The sequence below is a fragment of the Plectropomus leopardus genome, chromosome 15 (genome assembly GCF_008729295.1).
Source record: "Plectropomus leopardus isolate mb chromosome 15, YSFRI_Pleo_2.0, whole genome shotgun sequence".
In the NCBI taxonomy this organism is placed as follows: domain Eukaryota; kingdom Metazoa; phylum Chordata; class Actinopteri; order Perciformes; family Serranidae; genus Plectropomus; species Plectropomus leopardus.
In genome coordinates, this window is record NC_056477.1 from 31,394,049 (window position 1) to 31,410,864 (window position 16,816).

At 38.5% G+C, this 16,816-nt stretch overlaps 1 protein-coding gene across 1 annotated transcript in view; it reads right to left on the reverse strand.

Annotated features, from left to right (window-relative positions):
* Positions 1 to 16,816, reverse strand: part of pitx3 (paired-like homeodomain 3) — a 29,000-nt gene that overhangs the window by 2,463 nt on the left and 9,721 nt on the right. Inside the window, exons 2-3 of the mRNA XM_042502353.1 lie at positions 16,370 to 16,487; positions 7,620 to 7,825 (exon numbers count right to left, since the gene is read on the reverse strand). Coding sequence (XP_042358287.1) covers positions 7,620 to 7,825; positions 16,370 to 16,478 — 315 coding nt within the window. The 5' untranslated portion in view covers positions 16,479 to 16,487. The remainder of the gene's footprint in view (positions 1 to 7,619; positions 7,826 to 16,369; positions 16,488 to 16,816) is intronic.

Genomic DNA, 16,816 nt, shown 5'->3' on the forward strand with positions numbered 1-16,816 from the left:
TCCTCGAATGCTGTCACTGCCCGCTTTTATACTGTCTGTTCAAGGCGCAAATGATGTGCTGTTATGCCACCTCGTAGTTCTGTATATAGCATACTTGGGATGGGGTGAGTCTGACCTTTCTTAAACACAATTTAAGAACAGCGGCTGTAAATGTCTGCAAACTGGGTAAGCAATGACGTCCGGGAGCTCCTTCCCTCTGAACAGAGGAAGAGATCAGTCCGCATATAACAGAGAAGGTAAATGATTGTTATTGACACTTTAATGCCATTGTTTCTGTTTAGAAAGCGTCGCTGACGGTGTTGTGTTACACGTCACGCCTGACACACCTCTTTTGATTCCACAAAGCTGCGATGCAGTGCATAATCAGACACTGGAGCAGAATCATGCCGCCATCATTCGGTTCTGTGTAAAATTACAGGGGTGCTATAATGGGGGATTTAGTAACGGCTCTGTAGCGCCATCTTTGTGTAAAAGGGGCTACAGATGCAGGATTCATCTTTGTTTTTAATTTCCTTCATTAAAGGCGGTGTTGAGAAGTTAATTTTGAAATGTAATAGATAACACATTACTAGTTAACCTGTTAAAATGTAATAAGTAATTTAACTATTTAAACAACTTCATTAAAGTAATGTAACTTATTACATTCTATAACTTGTTAATTAATTTTCTAATAAACGTCAAAAACATCCCTGACCCACTTTTTCCTGAAATATACCAAAAGAAGTCATTCCTGCAGGCTGAAAAGATGCAAAGTGACTGAATCAATGTTTTATTCAACATACTGTTGAAGAATAGATTGTGATGTAAGCCCTTTGTAATCACCAATGTTTTGATGATCAACTGTGCTTTAATCAAAGATTGTTTCTCTGTTACTGTAGGGGATTATAATTACATTTATTGTGTGATTTAATGACATAACTCTGTTTTATGTAACTAGTTTCTCTCCATCCCTGGTTAGAGGCATGACTGTGAACGTGACAGTGAAACAGGAAGTTGCCCCTGTTTAAATCACAGCTTCCACTTTCTTTTTCCTCTGCTGATTTCTTGTGTTGGGATTCAGCTGGAGCTCAGAGGGATCTTTGGCTCTCTCAGCTGTCAGTGAGGTTGAACTATCGTACAGTGTTTTGTTCTCAATGTACAAAACAAACCTTCATAGCAAGTAACATCTATTTGTAGAGAAGACTGAAAGCATCAAGGAGCATTCAGAGAGCATTTATATATATTTATAGAGAGAAAGAGAGAGAGAGAGATTAGATATATTGATAAAGATACAGATATATTTTACCTAAAGTTACAAATGGTGTGATTTTTTTCAAAGGCTGATATACAAATATTTTGTAGACTTGATAACTTTGAAGTTGAACTCTTTTTCCCAAGAAAAAATAAGTAAAAGAAAAGAAAAGTAGACACTGGTGCATCCCATAGCTATAAATCTTACAGCTCATACAGTCATAACCTCCATCTAAATGTTGGAGAGTGGAACTGGACTCTCGCCCATAAATATTATTTATGGCAACATAAATAACACAAATACAATAAAACTAATCAAGCAGTGCATCTGTCACAGTAGAAGGGGTTCAGTTGTAATTGTGGGGACTTACTCAGTTAACACACACACACACACACACACACACACACACACACACTATTAAAAAAAAGCTGCAGGGAAGATGAGTTCAAGATTAGACAAATGGAACCGAGGGTAAAATCAGTGAGTGGCCCTCAGCCAGTCTGCACTGCTTCAGCAGGAAAGTGATTTGTCAGGGATGAGAAATGTTGTCAGATCTTCACCTGTAATATGGACTAATGTTATTTTTTCACACAAGGAAAAATGGAGTGAGTAAGAAGTTATTGTCAAATGTCAGAAAGTGCCTGGAGACAATAAAGTCTCATCCAGTCAGAGTATGCTTTCCCCTCTCAAACACTCTCAGTAATATTGTGTGCATATGTATCCAGAATTTTTGAAAGACATAATGATCCCAAAAGTAAGTTGAAGTGTATCATCAAACAGTCATATTAGGCAAGGCTTATTAAAACTAATCATTGACTTATTTGAATAGTGAGCTCCCAATGAAAGAAATGTCAGGGAAGGGCAATCTTCACATTTGTCATTTTATGGTCCTATATTTGGAGGAGAGGAATGAGATTAAAGCTTTAGTGGAAAATGTAAATTGAGGGTTTTTAGAAATGAAATGTGAAACGAGTTCCTCTTCAAGTTGTGGACAAACTTTTGCTCTGAATTAGATGGACAGGCACAAAAATAAGTAAATACAGTGTGACATAAGTCTCCTGGTCATCTGTTAGCTTTTGTTTTACAGTCAAATCATTTGCTCTCAAATGTTTCATGTCTTCAGCAGACGCCTTTTCTGTGTTGATTCTCAGCCGTCGCTCAGCTCCCTTGGCATACACGCTGTGTATCATCCAATCCTCTGTTATTATAGTAACAGAATGCTGTTGACCATTAATATGAGTATAAAGTGCATGACTCTGAGTTTTCCATCCCACTCAGTGACAGCAGGGGAAACCCCAGGCCAGAGGACAGAAGCTACCCAATCTTTAGTGTGACTCGGAGGCAATGCTGTTTGAAGCTTTGTGCAAAGGGCTGAATGTCAAGGTTATTCAAAGGCTCCACTGCAGCCACATTTATACATCCAACTGTGAAATGGTCAAATGACTGAAACCAAATGCATTTCTATGTATTTGATGTATATTTGCTGTCAAGCAATCAAGACTTCAATTGATTGTTCATCTGAAGGATAATAACTGTCTGTGGCTCTGAAAATGACCCACTGTATTCTGAACGATAATGTTTGAACATTTAGAGTTACAAGTCCCTAAGAGAAAAAGTAGCACAGAGCTGTGTGCACGGCTCTGTAGCAGATGTGTGTGTGTTTGGGGGGGGTGGAGACTAATTTGGAGCGATGTTTTAGCGCTGCTTAGGAGGAGACAGACGGTAATTAGTAGTAGTGCATCATTGTGTCTCGCTGGTGGACACAGTTGTTGTGTGTCCATCACTGCTCATTGGAGTTAGAGGTGATAAATACCCCCTGTCTGCTGCAGAGTCATTTCATGCGAGTGTGAATGCCAATTGTACACTTTCCCATTGTATTAAAAAAGCCAGATGTTAGCGGATGTTAGGGAGTGTTAGTGGCTGTCTTGTGGGAGTGCAGGAAAGACAAGACAAGGAGACTGAGTCAAGTCGAGTGTGTTTACTCTCACTTCAAAACAGCCACCATACAGGCTCAGGACAAGCTTACAGCTCACCTGCTGGCAAAGCTAACCTGCACTAACAACAAGGCCCCAAAACTCCATTTCCAAGGATCCCCTTCTCCCATATCTGAACTGTGCTTCTTAATATGTTGTCCAGATGTAGGAATAAAAAAATTTTTTTTAAAAGTTTACACTAAAAGAAATGCAAAAAAATTGCAACTGAATACATTGCTTAATATACCATACTAGGCTACTTCTACTCCTACAATAATGTTTCCAGATGATGACTTGTTAGTATAGCTTGAATAGATGGGAAATGATCATCTGTATTGCTTCATTTTTACCAACCTTTGAAGTTAAGTTCAGGTGATGCTGAAAACACAGGAAAATCACACAGAGGGACGTTACCTGCTTAACAATTGTAAGTGTATTAGCATGCAGAACTTAGCACTTTGCTAATAGCACTGTTGTGCCTCAGCTTAGCCAGAATTTATCATTATTTTTATTGAATATATTTAATACTTATTTAAATCCTTTGGAGTATTTTGTAATTTGCATTTTGCTGGACAAAAAAATAAGATGTAAATTGTTAAAACATTTGCAAAACAGTTATCATCACAATTTTTATCGTAAAATACACATACACATTTAGAAACTTTTAAGATTTTTTTTGTTTCTTTTTCTAGATGACCCATTCAGGCACCAGGTACGCATGTTGACTTGCCCAGTTAGGGTAATTCAAGCATGCATTAACATGTGCTGGGTATCAATGGATTTTTGTAATTTGTGTAACCAAAGTTGCATGTTTTTCATATAAAAACATTGTAGAGTGTCGAGTACACTGACAAAATGCATCAATTTATTAAGGAAAAAAAATCATAATCCTGGTATAATGACTTCTTAAATTTGCAGTAGTTATTGTAATATAATACAAATCTAAAAAAAATATGTAACTTGTAAAATAAATAAATCAATACATCTAAAACAAACGGCAAACAAGATCTGTACCAAATGTGTGGTAAAAAGAGCAAATAGTCAATATAAATCAAGTTCACTGTGCTATATAAAACCAATCCATCCCTTTAAGTGTATGGCTTTATATGAATGCCAATTGTATAATAAAACACATATAAGTCAACATAACATCAGCAAAGGAGAGAATTGTTTTATATTAATATGATTTAGGAAGTTATATTTTGGTATTGTTACATGTTTTTTGTTAGTGTTTTGGAATATTATCATTTATTAGTTTCCTGATAAGAGTTAATGAGAGCGTTGGGTCACATGGACGTGTATAATGTGCATGATGTGTATAAACTATCTTAGTATCTGTTTTTCACTTGAGTCGGGTTAATAGGATTGAAGGGGAATGAGTCGCTGTATATTTTGTTGACAGAACTTCTCTTTGATTGCTGTGAGTATCTTAAGCATAAGTTTGTGCAGGCTACAATAAGCTGAATCCTCTTTGTTAGTAAATTTACTGAATGTGTTTTTTTGGATCTCAGCAAATCTTTTTGTTGGTGTGTGACACAATAGAGCGAGCCCAGCCTCAGCCACTCAGCGACTTTAGGTTTGTTTCATCCAGTCACTACACGAGCGGTCACACACTTTTTGCCCAGTAAAATACGGATACATCCTTTTGTCACATTTGTGCCATTCAACCAAAACATTATAATTCAGGGAATCAGGACAGACAGCCAAAAATGGCTTTTGCCTAATTTTTAGTCCAGCAATTTGATTGCAAAAATGTCAACTGTGTAATTACATTGCCTGTTAAAGGGTTATTATTAACAGAGCTCATGTTTTCAGTCTGAAAGGGTTAAAGTCAGGGTTGAAGTCAAGTCAAGTCAAGTCAAGTGAATTTTATCTGAAATCACAAATCACACATTTGCTTGGTTGGGCTTTGCATTCTGTATAGCAGACACCACTGTAGCACCGTGGATGTTCTCACCATGTTCCACCAGGCTGCAGTTTGATGATTAACAGCAGCTCTGTGACAAATCACATGAATCAAGCTGACAGGTGAAGTATTTTGGGCATGCAGGAATCTGCCTGCATGTCGGGGTTAGAAAGGCCACAGAGAGACATTAGGGACGAGACCGTGTGTAGTCTGTTGTCCTTTCAAAATAACAACCAAGAGTGTGTGCTATGTGACCTTTCATCCAGCCAACATTAATTTGATCCATTACTAAGGCAGGCCAGCGATTGTATTGTCATCCATCAGAATGTGTGTCCTCCTGCTCCATATAGCCACAATGACCAAACCACACTGGGTGTGGACTCACTCTGCTGCACCTCTGACATTTAGCTTTAGTGTGTCAGCTCAGGCTTTGGAGCAAATAAAACATCTTATTGAGTGCATGAAAGGCTTCTTTTCTTGTACTTTCTAACCATTTAAGTACCACTCTTTATATTTCCTCCCTGGAGTAACATCTCTGGAAACTGATTTTTATAATTTGACTGAGGCTGGCTTTGGCAATAATAATGGAAAATCAAAAGTATAATAAAACTAGAAAGTAAGCAGATGGTCACTGGAATATATGTGACAGTTGCACTCAGTGTTGCAGTGTGCATGAATACACTAAAAGAGAGCATTCATTGAAGGTGCTCATAGTTTTGGTGAATAGCTAACTGAACAGTAACTAACAAAACTGCATGTGAACAGAGTTCACTATGGTGCCCATTAATGGTTATAGCTTCACAGCAGGCAGCATACTGACACAACACAACACCCGCATGGCCAGTGCTAACGGCACATCAGACTGCACACCTACTGGGACTGCTGAGACCAGTAATTGGAGGGACTTTTATAAGCAAATCAGTACAGATTCCATCAGAAAAAAATTAAATACAATTTGTCTGAAAAAACAAGTTCAAACTTTAGTCACATTAGGCATGAATTTAAAACAGCATGTCAAACTGAAGCATCCAACCAGTCTGAGGGTGAATGTGATCACATGAAATCATTTTTCAAAGGTTTAGACCACAGCTGCAAAGGCCTGTTTTTTTCCAGAGCTGCTGTCTCTAAATCAAATGCTGAAATCATAACACATCTTTTACTTATAGTGGCTGTAATGAAGCCAGTGGTGGAGCCTGTGCCAGCTTGTTTGAAAGCATATTAACTTTTTTTTAACTGCTGTATAATCCGGTCCATACAGACTACATCAAATTTCCACAGCATCTACAGCAGCTCACATATTTGTACTCTCTGCATAATAAGACACATTGTTTAAGTGGTAAAACACATTCTTACATTGTTTTTTCTTGGCTTTTAAAAGTAATCTCTGTCTGTGATTCTGTAGTTTAGTAATTCATGTAGTTTGGGAAGTGGACTGAGGCAGTGATGGAGGCTGGGGATGGATGGTAGGAGGAGGTTCTAAAAAGAACATTTCCAACAGCTCATATTAAACATAGAAGAAATAGATGTAACCTCATTGATTTTTGGGGACTGAAAACTTTGGTCAATATTGTGAACTAAGAACATGAAACTGGTTCATTTAAAGCTGAGTGAGCTGAACTTTGAACTCTTGTGAAGTGTGAACAACAGTGATTCCACTGCTCTCTGTGGGCAGACTGTGACCTTTATATATACTCATTCAATGTTATATTTATTCATAGGCTTGTGAGGCAATAGACAGATTTCAAGATTTAAAATAAAATTGCTTAAAGTTTTGGTTATCGACAGATTGAATCTGTTTGACAAAAATGTAAAATCCTTACTATCTTTAACCCTTTGAAAGTGAGCAAACTGGCTTGATTTCTTTCAAAAACATTGGAAAAAGAGTAATTTAAGACGAAATGACCCCAAAATTAGCAAAAGATCTGTAAAAAAAAAAAAAGTACAAGAAAATTACCTGACAATTAGAAGAAAGAAAAAACACATCAGGTAGAAAATAAACAAACAAGAGAGTGGCCTGAGAAAACGTGCTTAAAAATGACAATGATCCTGTAAAATATTTGGAAATATACAATAATGCTAATTATATATGTAGTTTTTCTTAACTTGTTCACCTAGCTTTATAAAAAATAATTTTCCAAATCTAATAATTTTCTGAAATTTACAGTTTTTTTCCCATGTTTTCAAAAGAAAGCAAACCACTTTGCTCAGGGTTTGAATATTTAAATGCTTGTGAAATGCATCTGAATGCACCTCAAGAAAAGTGATGCTGACCCAGATTTCAACGAGTTGAAGCATCTACACGTTTTTTTTGTCCACTTCAGGGCCAAGACTTTAGGGAAACAAGCCCTAAACACAACAGTAAGACCTCTGAATGAAGCAGATGCAACAGTGTGCTGCACTGATTAGCAAACCTTCAACCAGAGAGGAGGAGCTCATCACTGAAATAGAAATTTAAATGTGATCAGGGTTGTGGGCTCCAGAGGGACCGTGGCAGAGAGTGTGTACATACCCTGACCCGTGCCTCAGTGAGGTTGGTCCACACTGCGATTTCCTCTCTGGTGCTCATGTCAGGGTAGCGGTTTCTTTGGAAGGTGGCCTCCAGCTCCTGGAGCTGCTGGCTGGTGAAGTGAGTCCTCTGCCGTCGCTGCTTCTTCTTCAGAGAGCCATCCTCAGCACTGGACTCATCCAGCTGGTTCTGGTGGGATTTCTCTGTGTCTACGCACACACACACACACACACACACACAGAAAGACTAAGGATTTGATAAGGACACTGGGAGGTGCAGCTGCGCAGGAAGACAGATGAGAGAATGCAGAACAACAAGATACATCGATGAGAACAAAATAATGCATCAGTGGGTCATTTCAAGATAACTGTACTTAAAGATTGTAGAACAATCGTGTGATATTTCTGTGTCATTGGGTTTAAGGTGAGAGTCATTATTAAACAAAGGAGGAAAAACGTAACTACAGGCTGACACACTGTCATGTTGTACTACACCCTCGGGGAAGAAAAGCAGCTGTGGATGCCTGTTGACCACACATATCTGTGTGTAACTTCAAGCACAAATCTATTGATTAGTATGAGCAGGTATGCACAGTATATACAGACTTACAAAAAGGCACTAAAAGATGATTTTAACTCAGGGCCCCTACTCAAGATTAGGAAATAAAGCAGGAGTTATTTTACTGTGTAATGTGCTTAAGTGATGCATATCGTATTAAAGGTCCAGTGTGTGGGATTTAGGGGCATTTATTTGCAGAAATTGAAAATGAAGCTGTTACAATGGCTGCCGTTGCAGCCGCATATAGTTGTGCTTTTTTCCCTGTTTTCTCCCTTCTTGCTCTCCCCCCTCCTTTTCCCTCACTTGATCCTTCCCTGTGTGTCGTGTGTGTGTGTGTGTGTGTGTGTGTGTGGGTGTGTGTGTGTGTGTGTGAGCGCGCACTGGTGGGCATCAACCTGGTCAGCGGCTGAGACGCACCTGCTTCTAATCGTCTCATCACCTGCTGCATATAACTCTGGACTCTCCACCGCTTTGATGCCAGATTGTTCCGTCTCTACCGGTGACTCTAGACCCTCCTAAATATTTTTGATCACTCATGTTTTTGACCTCATGTTTTTGCTTCTTCATGTGTTCGCTCAGTTCTCCTGCGTCTCACTGCCAGCCGACCATGCAACTGCTACCACAACCCTCCATGCCAATCATCTTCTGCAAGAAACCTCTGGTCCTGCTCACTCAGCCTGTCCTCGTCTCCAGACTGCCTGCCTGCCTGTGTTTTGTTACCTTGGAATGAGTCACCAATATACAGAGTGGATCCTCTATGGAGTCCGCCATTTTGTTTTTACAGTAGCCCCAGAGCAGACAAATCAAACACTCTGACTCCAGATAGCGCCTACTGATATTTTGCATTATTGTGTTTTCACATTGGCCACCATAGTTCTCCTTTGTGCCTGGGACACGGGTTAGTTTAATTTCTACGACCTCACCACGATAGGCCACTAAATCCTACACACTGGACCTTTAAAATGAAATTAACACTGACTGCCACTCAGTGAAACGGAGTCCTGAGGCAGTTTGATGCCAAGCTGCAACCTTCAGCCCTGAAAAACAAAGTCAGTGTGGAAGTCCCAAAAACTGCAGTTCCTAGTAAGTAAATATATATGTGTGTGTGTGTGTGTGTGTGTGTGTGTATATATACACATACATATATATGCTGCTTTATAATTGTCCATGTTTCCGGATGGTTTTAGTGGTTTTAGAGATCCATAGTTTCATGGTCACTCCTCCCAAACTGGCTGTCGAGGGCATGTAGCAGTCAACAGGACAGCACTTCATTAATGTTACTATATGTAACTTAATAACATATAAATATCTTTTAAAGCAGGGGGACTTGTGTTTTATGTTGCTTAAGGGGAGGGTCATACAACTTTTATTGGTTGTATGTTGTATTTTACCATCCATACCACCAGCAAACGCTACTGTCAGAAAAACCACCAAATCTGAGCTTAAAAAAGTGACCTGTCATCAAAAACACTTTTTCTACATCTCATTTAAAATTTGGCCAAAATAAACTGTTTTCATGAACTAACCAGCAGGCTTTTTTTTTCAGCTTTTATGTTGCAAACATCATGGGATCAGGATCAAGATCAGGGATAAAATCAAACAACTAATTTATGGTGGAGGGTAAAATAAAACAACAAAAAAATACAATATATTTGAATATTTGAATATTTGAATATTAGAAGATCACTGGTTTTTGTCCTGGCTAGATAGCAGAAGTCAAGAGAGTTGAAAGACTGCTGAATCAAAAGTGACTTGCAGCCACACAGCACCCCCATCCAAAATGTCCAGCTTTATCTTCACATCAGATGGCCCTATTATTGTTATCACGGTCTTGAATAAGAAATCCTGATAAACTTGTAACATGTCTTGATGCTATATGCCTGTCCACAGCTTTATCAAGAGCAACACAATCCACCTTCTGTAGTCACCCTCTCCTCTGCAGGAACAACAGGTGCAGAGCTTACTAAAGGGCTTGAGGCAAATGCACATTTTCCTCCTCTGTGCACCAACTTGATTATCATCAAACAAAATATACACCTTTTTAGGAAACATGTCATCATCTTAAATACCTCTGTGTCACTGTGCCACCTTTAAACCCATTGATAACATTCACATTTAACGTGACAGGTGCTTTTCCCCCCAGAACCAGCTTTCAGCTGAACACATCATATCCACTGTGGTATGATGTCCATGCGTTAACTCAAAATCTCAGTTTTCTTATTATGTCCAAAATCCTAAGCATATTCCTACATATTCTGAAAAAAAATTTCAATAATTGTATCAGATTATGATTACTAACTTGAGCATTCCTGAAAAAAATGTGCAAAGATGAACGCTCATCTCGAGTTTCCACCACCAACAGCTGGGGCCAGGGGCATTATGTTTTTGGGTTGTCCATCCATAAATCAGTCTATCCATCTGTCTGTCCATCTGTCTGTCCAAAACATGTTTTTATGCCATAGCTCAAAATTCATACAGAAATCCTGAGAAAATTTTACTCAAATGTCTATAGAATAAAATGATGACTTGATAACATTTTATATCCACAAGGTCAAATTTACTGTGACATCATAATGTTCTGCCAAAACCATTACTCAACATCTTTAAGTCAGGAACAGAAGGGGAGACACTTAGTCAAACACTAATTGGTGACACTAATTTTGAAACTGTGTTGGTTGTGTAGATCTTCTGTGCTGTTGGGTTGAAAATGTGTGTGAAGCATCCACGTTTTAAAATTTGTAGCATCTTTGCAGTAACATCAGTAGGAATTGATGTTACAGAGGAATTGTAGATTCAAAACTTCCAGATGATCCATTAAACTTTTGAAGAGTTATGTGATGCAATAACACCTCTTGTAGCTGCTGCTGCATCATGAGGGAGCCAGTTCCTACTGAGAAAGCACATGGCCATAGCATCATGTGACCTAGAAAAACCAAAAAAGTGTTTCCATTGCAGTTTTACAAAATATGGCTTTTTTGAATGACCTGAAATACCATCTCATGCGAGCGTAAAAACATTTTTGCAATAAATGGGAGGGTTTTTTTACATCGTTCCATTATATATTCGCAATTTCAATTTGTGCAATTTGAGAGTCATTGGAGCCCCCTTAATGCTAAATAGGTTACACCACAGGTAAACACCTATATCGTCAACATACAGTGGTTTCTCTTTTACTGCAGGCAAGGTAATATTATTAAACCAAATATATAATAATTAACAATAATGGATATTCCCTTTGAAGTGGAAACTGTATTCACCTGGCTTTCAAATGAACTGGAGTGAATAACCACATCACAGCATGTTCTAAAATTGTGTCCACTGTCCTTTTAGTTACTTCCAAATTTTAAAGATCTATCAAAGGATCTAAGAAATTACAGTTACATATCAGTTGGAGAATAATTAAGATACTGAAAGATTGAAAGCATTTAATGAATTGCAATAGCAAATAGCAAATAGCAAATACACACACTCAGAGAATTGCTTAAACTAAGCCAAGAAACAGCTGACAGCGGAGTTCATCTGCACAACATTATAGTCTAACTGGCTGAATTGTGCATAGAGAAGCAGGACTGAGCTTCCACACTGTGTATCAGTACATTACTCTGACACCTTTCACCCTGGACTGCATCAGCACGATGCCAGCCCTGCTGCGAGTGACTGGATATTCTGGTCAGATCAAACATCATGTGAAATCCCTCCATCCCACAGGCTGGGAAAAAACAAGCATGGGTGTGACACTGCCGAGAGAGAATGATTTCAAACACTGCATTAGGTTCAGAGATGTGCAGGAGCAGTGAGTGATTGCATTTGGCCCCCAGCGCAGTGAGTTTAAAGGACCACACATCCATGTTATGTCTGCCAGGGCTTTTCTCTGCCAGTTCTGACTCCCGCAATTTGAGGACCTCACAGAAAGAAGTGAAATTAGTTGGCCAGCTAATCCTGCGGATCAGGCTTTTGTGACTGGGGCAAGTTGGGCTCTGTTTGGCGAGGGCTTAGCTCTCGGAGCAGTTTGAAATGATCAGCGGGGTTTAAAAAGAGGCTCCACAGGGCTGCCGGCAAAACCAATAAGGGCCAGGCCGAGGCTGTTATCTGGCAGTAAACTGACACTGGGTAAGCTGTCACTTAAGGCCAAAGTCTATAACACAATCTAAGGAAAGGGCAGCCCTTTTTAGAGCAGCATGCTGACTAACAATAGGTGCAATCTGACTAATAATGTGCCGACATGACAGAGCCGTTCCAGGTCAGCTTCTCATTGAGCTTTATCTGGAAAACAACGCCGACAGGCTTTTAACGAAATCACTTCTCTACATGTGCAAAAACAGCCAAATTCCCAGAATATTCACAGAAAGGAAAAGCTGTCATGACTATCACGCACATATGTTTCAAGTCAGAGCTTTTAAAAAACAGTATGCCAATCTCACTCTCAGGAGGGAAAATCAAAGTCAGTTTTTATATGAGATGCACCTTTTATTCACAGGGAACGCTCCTCAGAAAGAGACACACATTCACACATGGGTGTGAGACACACTTGTCCATGCCTGTGGCATGGGCGGCAGCGCTGTGTGATAAGGCGTGGCAGCAATGTTTACTTCACTATAACCCAGTCTACATTTAGGGTTGTATTTTTGTTCATTAGAAAAGAGCACAAAAGCCAACAATGAACTGCAAGAACAATATTTCTGATGCTAATCTTTACAATAAATCCATCCTGGATAATTCAGGACTCGTGTTCCCTCAATATTGTTCCGCTCATTTCAGAGGAAAAAATACAAGAGAAATCTACTCATATAGTCATGAGTCATTTTGATTCATTGTCAAAATAAAGGTCTGTGTAACTCTACAAATACATTTAAATTTGCACAATATTTCTAACGCTGCCAGCATTAGATTTTGGGGGAGAAATGTTGAACCATTTTATTATTCTTTATTTTGTTGGACTAAAAGTAATCAAGTTTAAACATAATGAGCTTCAACATACTAAAATTAGCTGAAAATACTCAGCATGTGTAGATTTATAATTACAATTTAACCCTTCGAAGCCTGGATTGACATCACTTTTGGAGGGTACTCAGGCGCCTTTCACAAATATTTTAACCCTGAGCAAATTGGTTTAATTTTCTTTTTTTCAAAAACATGGCAAAAAGCCAATAAGCAACTTGGCAAAAAAAATGTTCCACAAACTGCAAGGAATTAGTAAATTAAGAAATGTATTTTTAAAAATCTATGGAAAAAATTCCAGAAAACTATACTTATAATTATCATAATTTTGTATTTTAAAAAATTCCGTTGCAGGATTATTTCATTTTTGAGCATTCATCTCAGGCCAATTTTTTTATTTGTTTTTGGGTCATTTTTTCTTCATTGCCCTCTTGAAATGCTTTTAACAGAAATCAAGCCAATTTGCTCAGGTTTCAAAGGGTTAATCACGTTATTCGATTTCTACATCATCATTTTTATTCTTTTTTTTTGCAAAAAAAGGAACATTTCTTTATTTAAATTATGTCTATGTTGCATTGAATAATTGAACAATATTTGAGGCTTTTATTGTGGGAATATAGATTGAAGTAATACAATGCATAAATTAGATTAGGGTATACACTGAAGCAAAGAAAATAATAATTACATAATTTAAATAAATTTACATCATCGCCAGATTTTTAATTCCTTTGGTCAAAGCAAAAGAAATAGAACTGAGCCACTGTATCTGTCACTGTCTGTTTCTGTGTGCTAACACACACCATCTTAGCCTTTTTTCATTCCATCAATTTGACACTTAGGCCCCATAAAACAGAATCAACTCCAAAGAAAGACAGTGTTTACAGACAGCAAATGAGTTTAACTTGGACTAAATTCTTACAGGGTTAAATGAGCTCATGAGTCGTCTTTAATAAGCCTGCAGCAGGAGACACACCGCAGCATTTTACACTCCGTTTCTGTCCAAAATAGTTTGTGTTTGACAGTGTGTTGGGACTGGGTTTCTAACCACACACAGTTTAGCATTTAGGTTAGGTTACACACACATAAACAAACATAAACACATACACACACACACACACACTGCACTACACCGAGAAGTTAGAGCTCAGAAAAGAATTAATCCAGGTGATTATAGAACAAGCAAAGCTGGAAGCAGCTAAAGTGTCCGTTTATGGAAGCTGAGAGTAAAGCTTACTGCACACAGGAAGTCAACTATAATAACAACAAAGACAACAATGATAACAATAGTAGTAATAATAATAATAATAATATTTATATAGAAGCTTCAAAAACAGAATTTATAAAGTTCTTTGACAAACAAGGCAAAGCAAAGTAAGAAGGGATTCTTGTAGAGGAAACATAACTAGAGCCAAACCATAATGCTTAACTGAGGTCAGACAGAAGAGAGAAACAGTTACTGAACAAAAATAACCACAACAGCCCATACCAATAAGAGTAAATACAATTCAAAGGATATAAGCAGTACACACAGTTATAGTACTAATAATAGAAATAAATACAATCAAGAAAGAATAAAAGAATAAACCAAAAGATAAATGAGAAGACCAATTAAAACAGAAGAAATAAAACAGACGACATTACATAAAAGCAGGTCTGTAAAAATGGCTTTTCAGAGGTGATTTAAAAGAAGTCACTGATAGTCTCCTCAGGCAGGCCTTTACTATAACTAACATTCCACCAATCAACACTCAGCATTTCCGTGATTACATGATACACATGCCGTTATCACCTGACCTAACGAAAACTGAACCACCTATTACAACAAAGCAAAAAGCATTCATGAAGGCCTTGAGATGCGGTCAATAGGGCCAAAGAAAAGCCAGTAAGTGGACTTTAGTTAAAGTCACGATGATTTCCAGACACAGAGTGAGTGTGTCTGTCTCTCAGTCTTCCTGGTTAGACAGTCAGCCACTGATCATACTTTGCTCTGATGGTTCAAACATGAGGAATTCTGGATTTGAGAGTGTGCTGAATGCAATCATACCGCTGCTCTGTGCCTGCAGCTCTCAGGGGGAAATGATTTCCTTCTTTTGCAATTTATCTTATTATTCACAGACAAATGAGTGTGTGTTATTAGGCTGCAGCTCATCAACTGCGTCACATTTAAACAGGCTGTGACTGCAGAATCAGAGTCTCTGCAGACTGATGGATGAATTCCTTTCAGAGCCGTTTACAAGCTGCATACTGCGCTGCTTATAACTTCTTTTATTTTTTCACTCTCATTAAACTTTACTTGACGTAAAATGAGCAGTAGGCTAGTCGGAGGATTGCGGGAGCGACTGTCTTTAGATAGCTCGTTACGATCCAGCATCTGGAACACTGAGGACAGAACACACCGCAAAGTCTGCTGAGAGAGCAGCAAATAATTAGTTTACTTTGGAGCCAATTTGCATCCATCATTTACTAAAGATGTTGTGCAGAAACGCGCAGGCTTATTATTGTTATTATTATTGTTGTTGTTGTTGTTGTTGTTGTTGTTGTTATTGTTATTATTAGTCTATTATTATTTAATGTTTAATTGTCGTCTTATGCGTGCACGGAATTATCCCATAACCATTCTTTTTGAGCATTTTCTTTCTTTTTCAATTTCAACTTTAATGTATAAAGCCCAATATCCGTCTTAATACAAAATCAACTGAAATGTTTCCCTCGAACATGCTCCTCCACCCACAGTTTTGTATGTAATTTCATTTAATTCCCTGTTTTAAAATGTATTTATTTATTTATCATTCGTAGCCTATTTATTCACTATTTATACACATTACACACGTGTCAAATCGTCAGTGTGAGTGAGATTTTGTTTAGATATCCCGTGTTTTATTTTCATTTTTTCTTTGTCTGTTTTTGTGTCTGTGTATATATATATATATATATATAATATATATATATATATATATATATATAATATATATATATACTAGGCTACTGCTCACCGGTGTATGTCGTTGGCTATTGTTGCTAAAATAACAAGACATTGTCCGGGGGTCCAATACACAGTTTGCCTCAGCGGGCATTACAACATCCCTCCGTGCTGAAGACAAACAGCTGAGGAGGACTCCCTGCAAGCCGGACAGACGGCCAGGAGATGCCGTGTGTTCACAACACAGCAAGGTAGTCTGAGTTAGATTCAGTGGTGCACTGGGAGAGATAGATGAGCGCAGACAGAAATCCAGATGCATGCACATGTGTGTACTGACCGCTGTTGTCCTGGCCTTTACATCCCTGGTCGTGCTGCGGGGTCCCGGAGTCTGAGAGCGACAGCGCCGGGCTGCGGGCTTCACTTTCCGTCAGCAGGTTAAAATCCATAACCAGGCTCTGCACACACACACACACACACACACACACACACACACACACACACACAGGGACATGTCAGGCTTCATCCAAACACTGACACTCACAGCTGAGTGCAGCCGCACGCCCTTTATCACCGGCTTTATCCACGGAGCTGCGGCTCATGTCGGGCCGTCATGTTCATTCTGTATCGATACCATAATTATATGATGGACTCACAGCATCCTATAGCCTTATATTAACCTCCTTCTGTCACCGGTCGTATTTTATATGATTATGTTATGTTTTCTAATATTTCAGTTCATTGTGATTTACTCGCTTAATATTTCTGTAACATAATCAGGAAAACC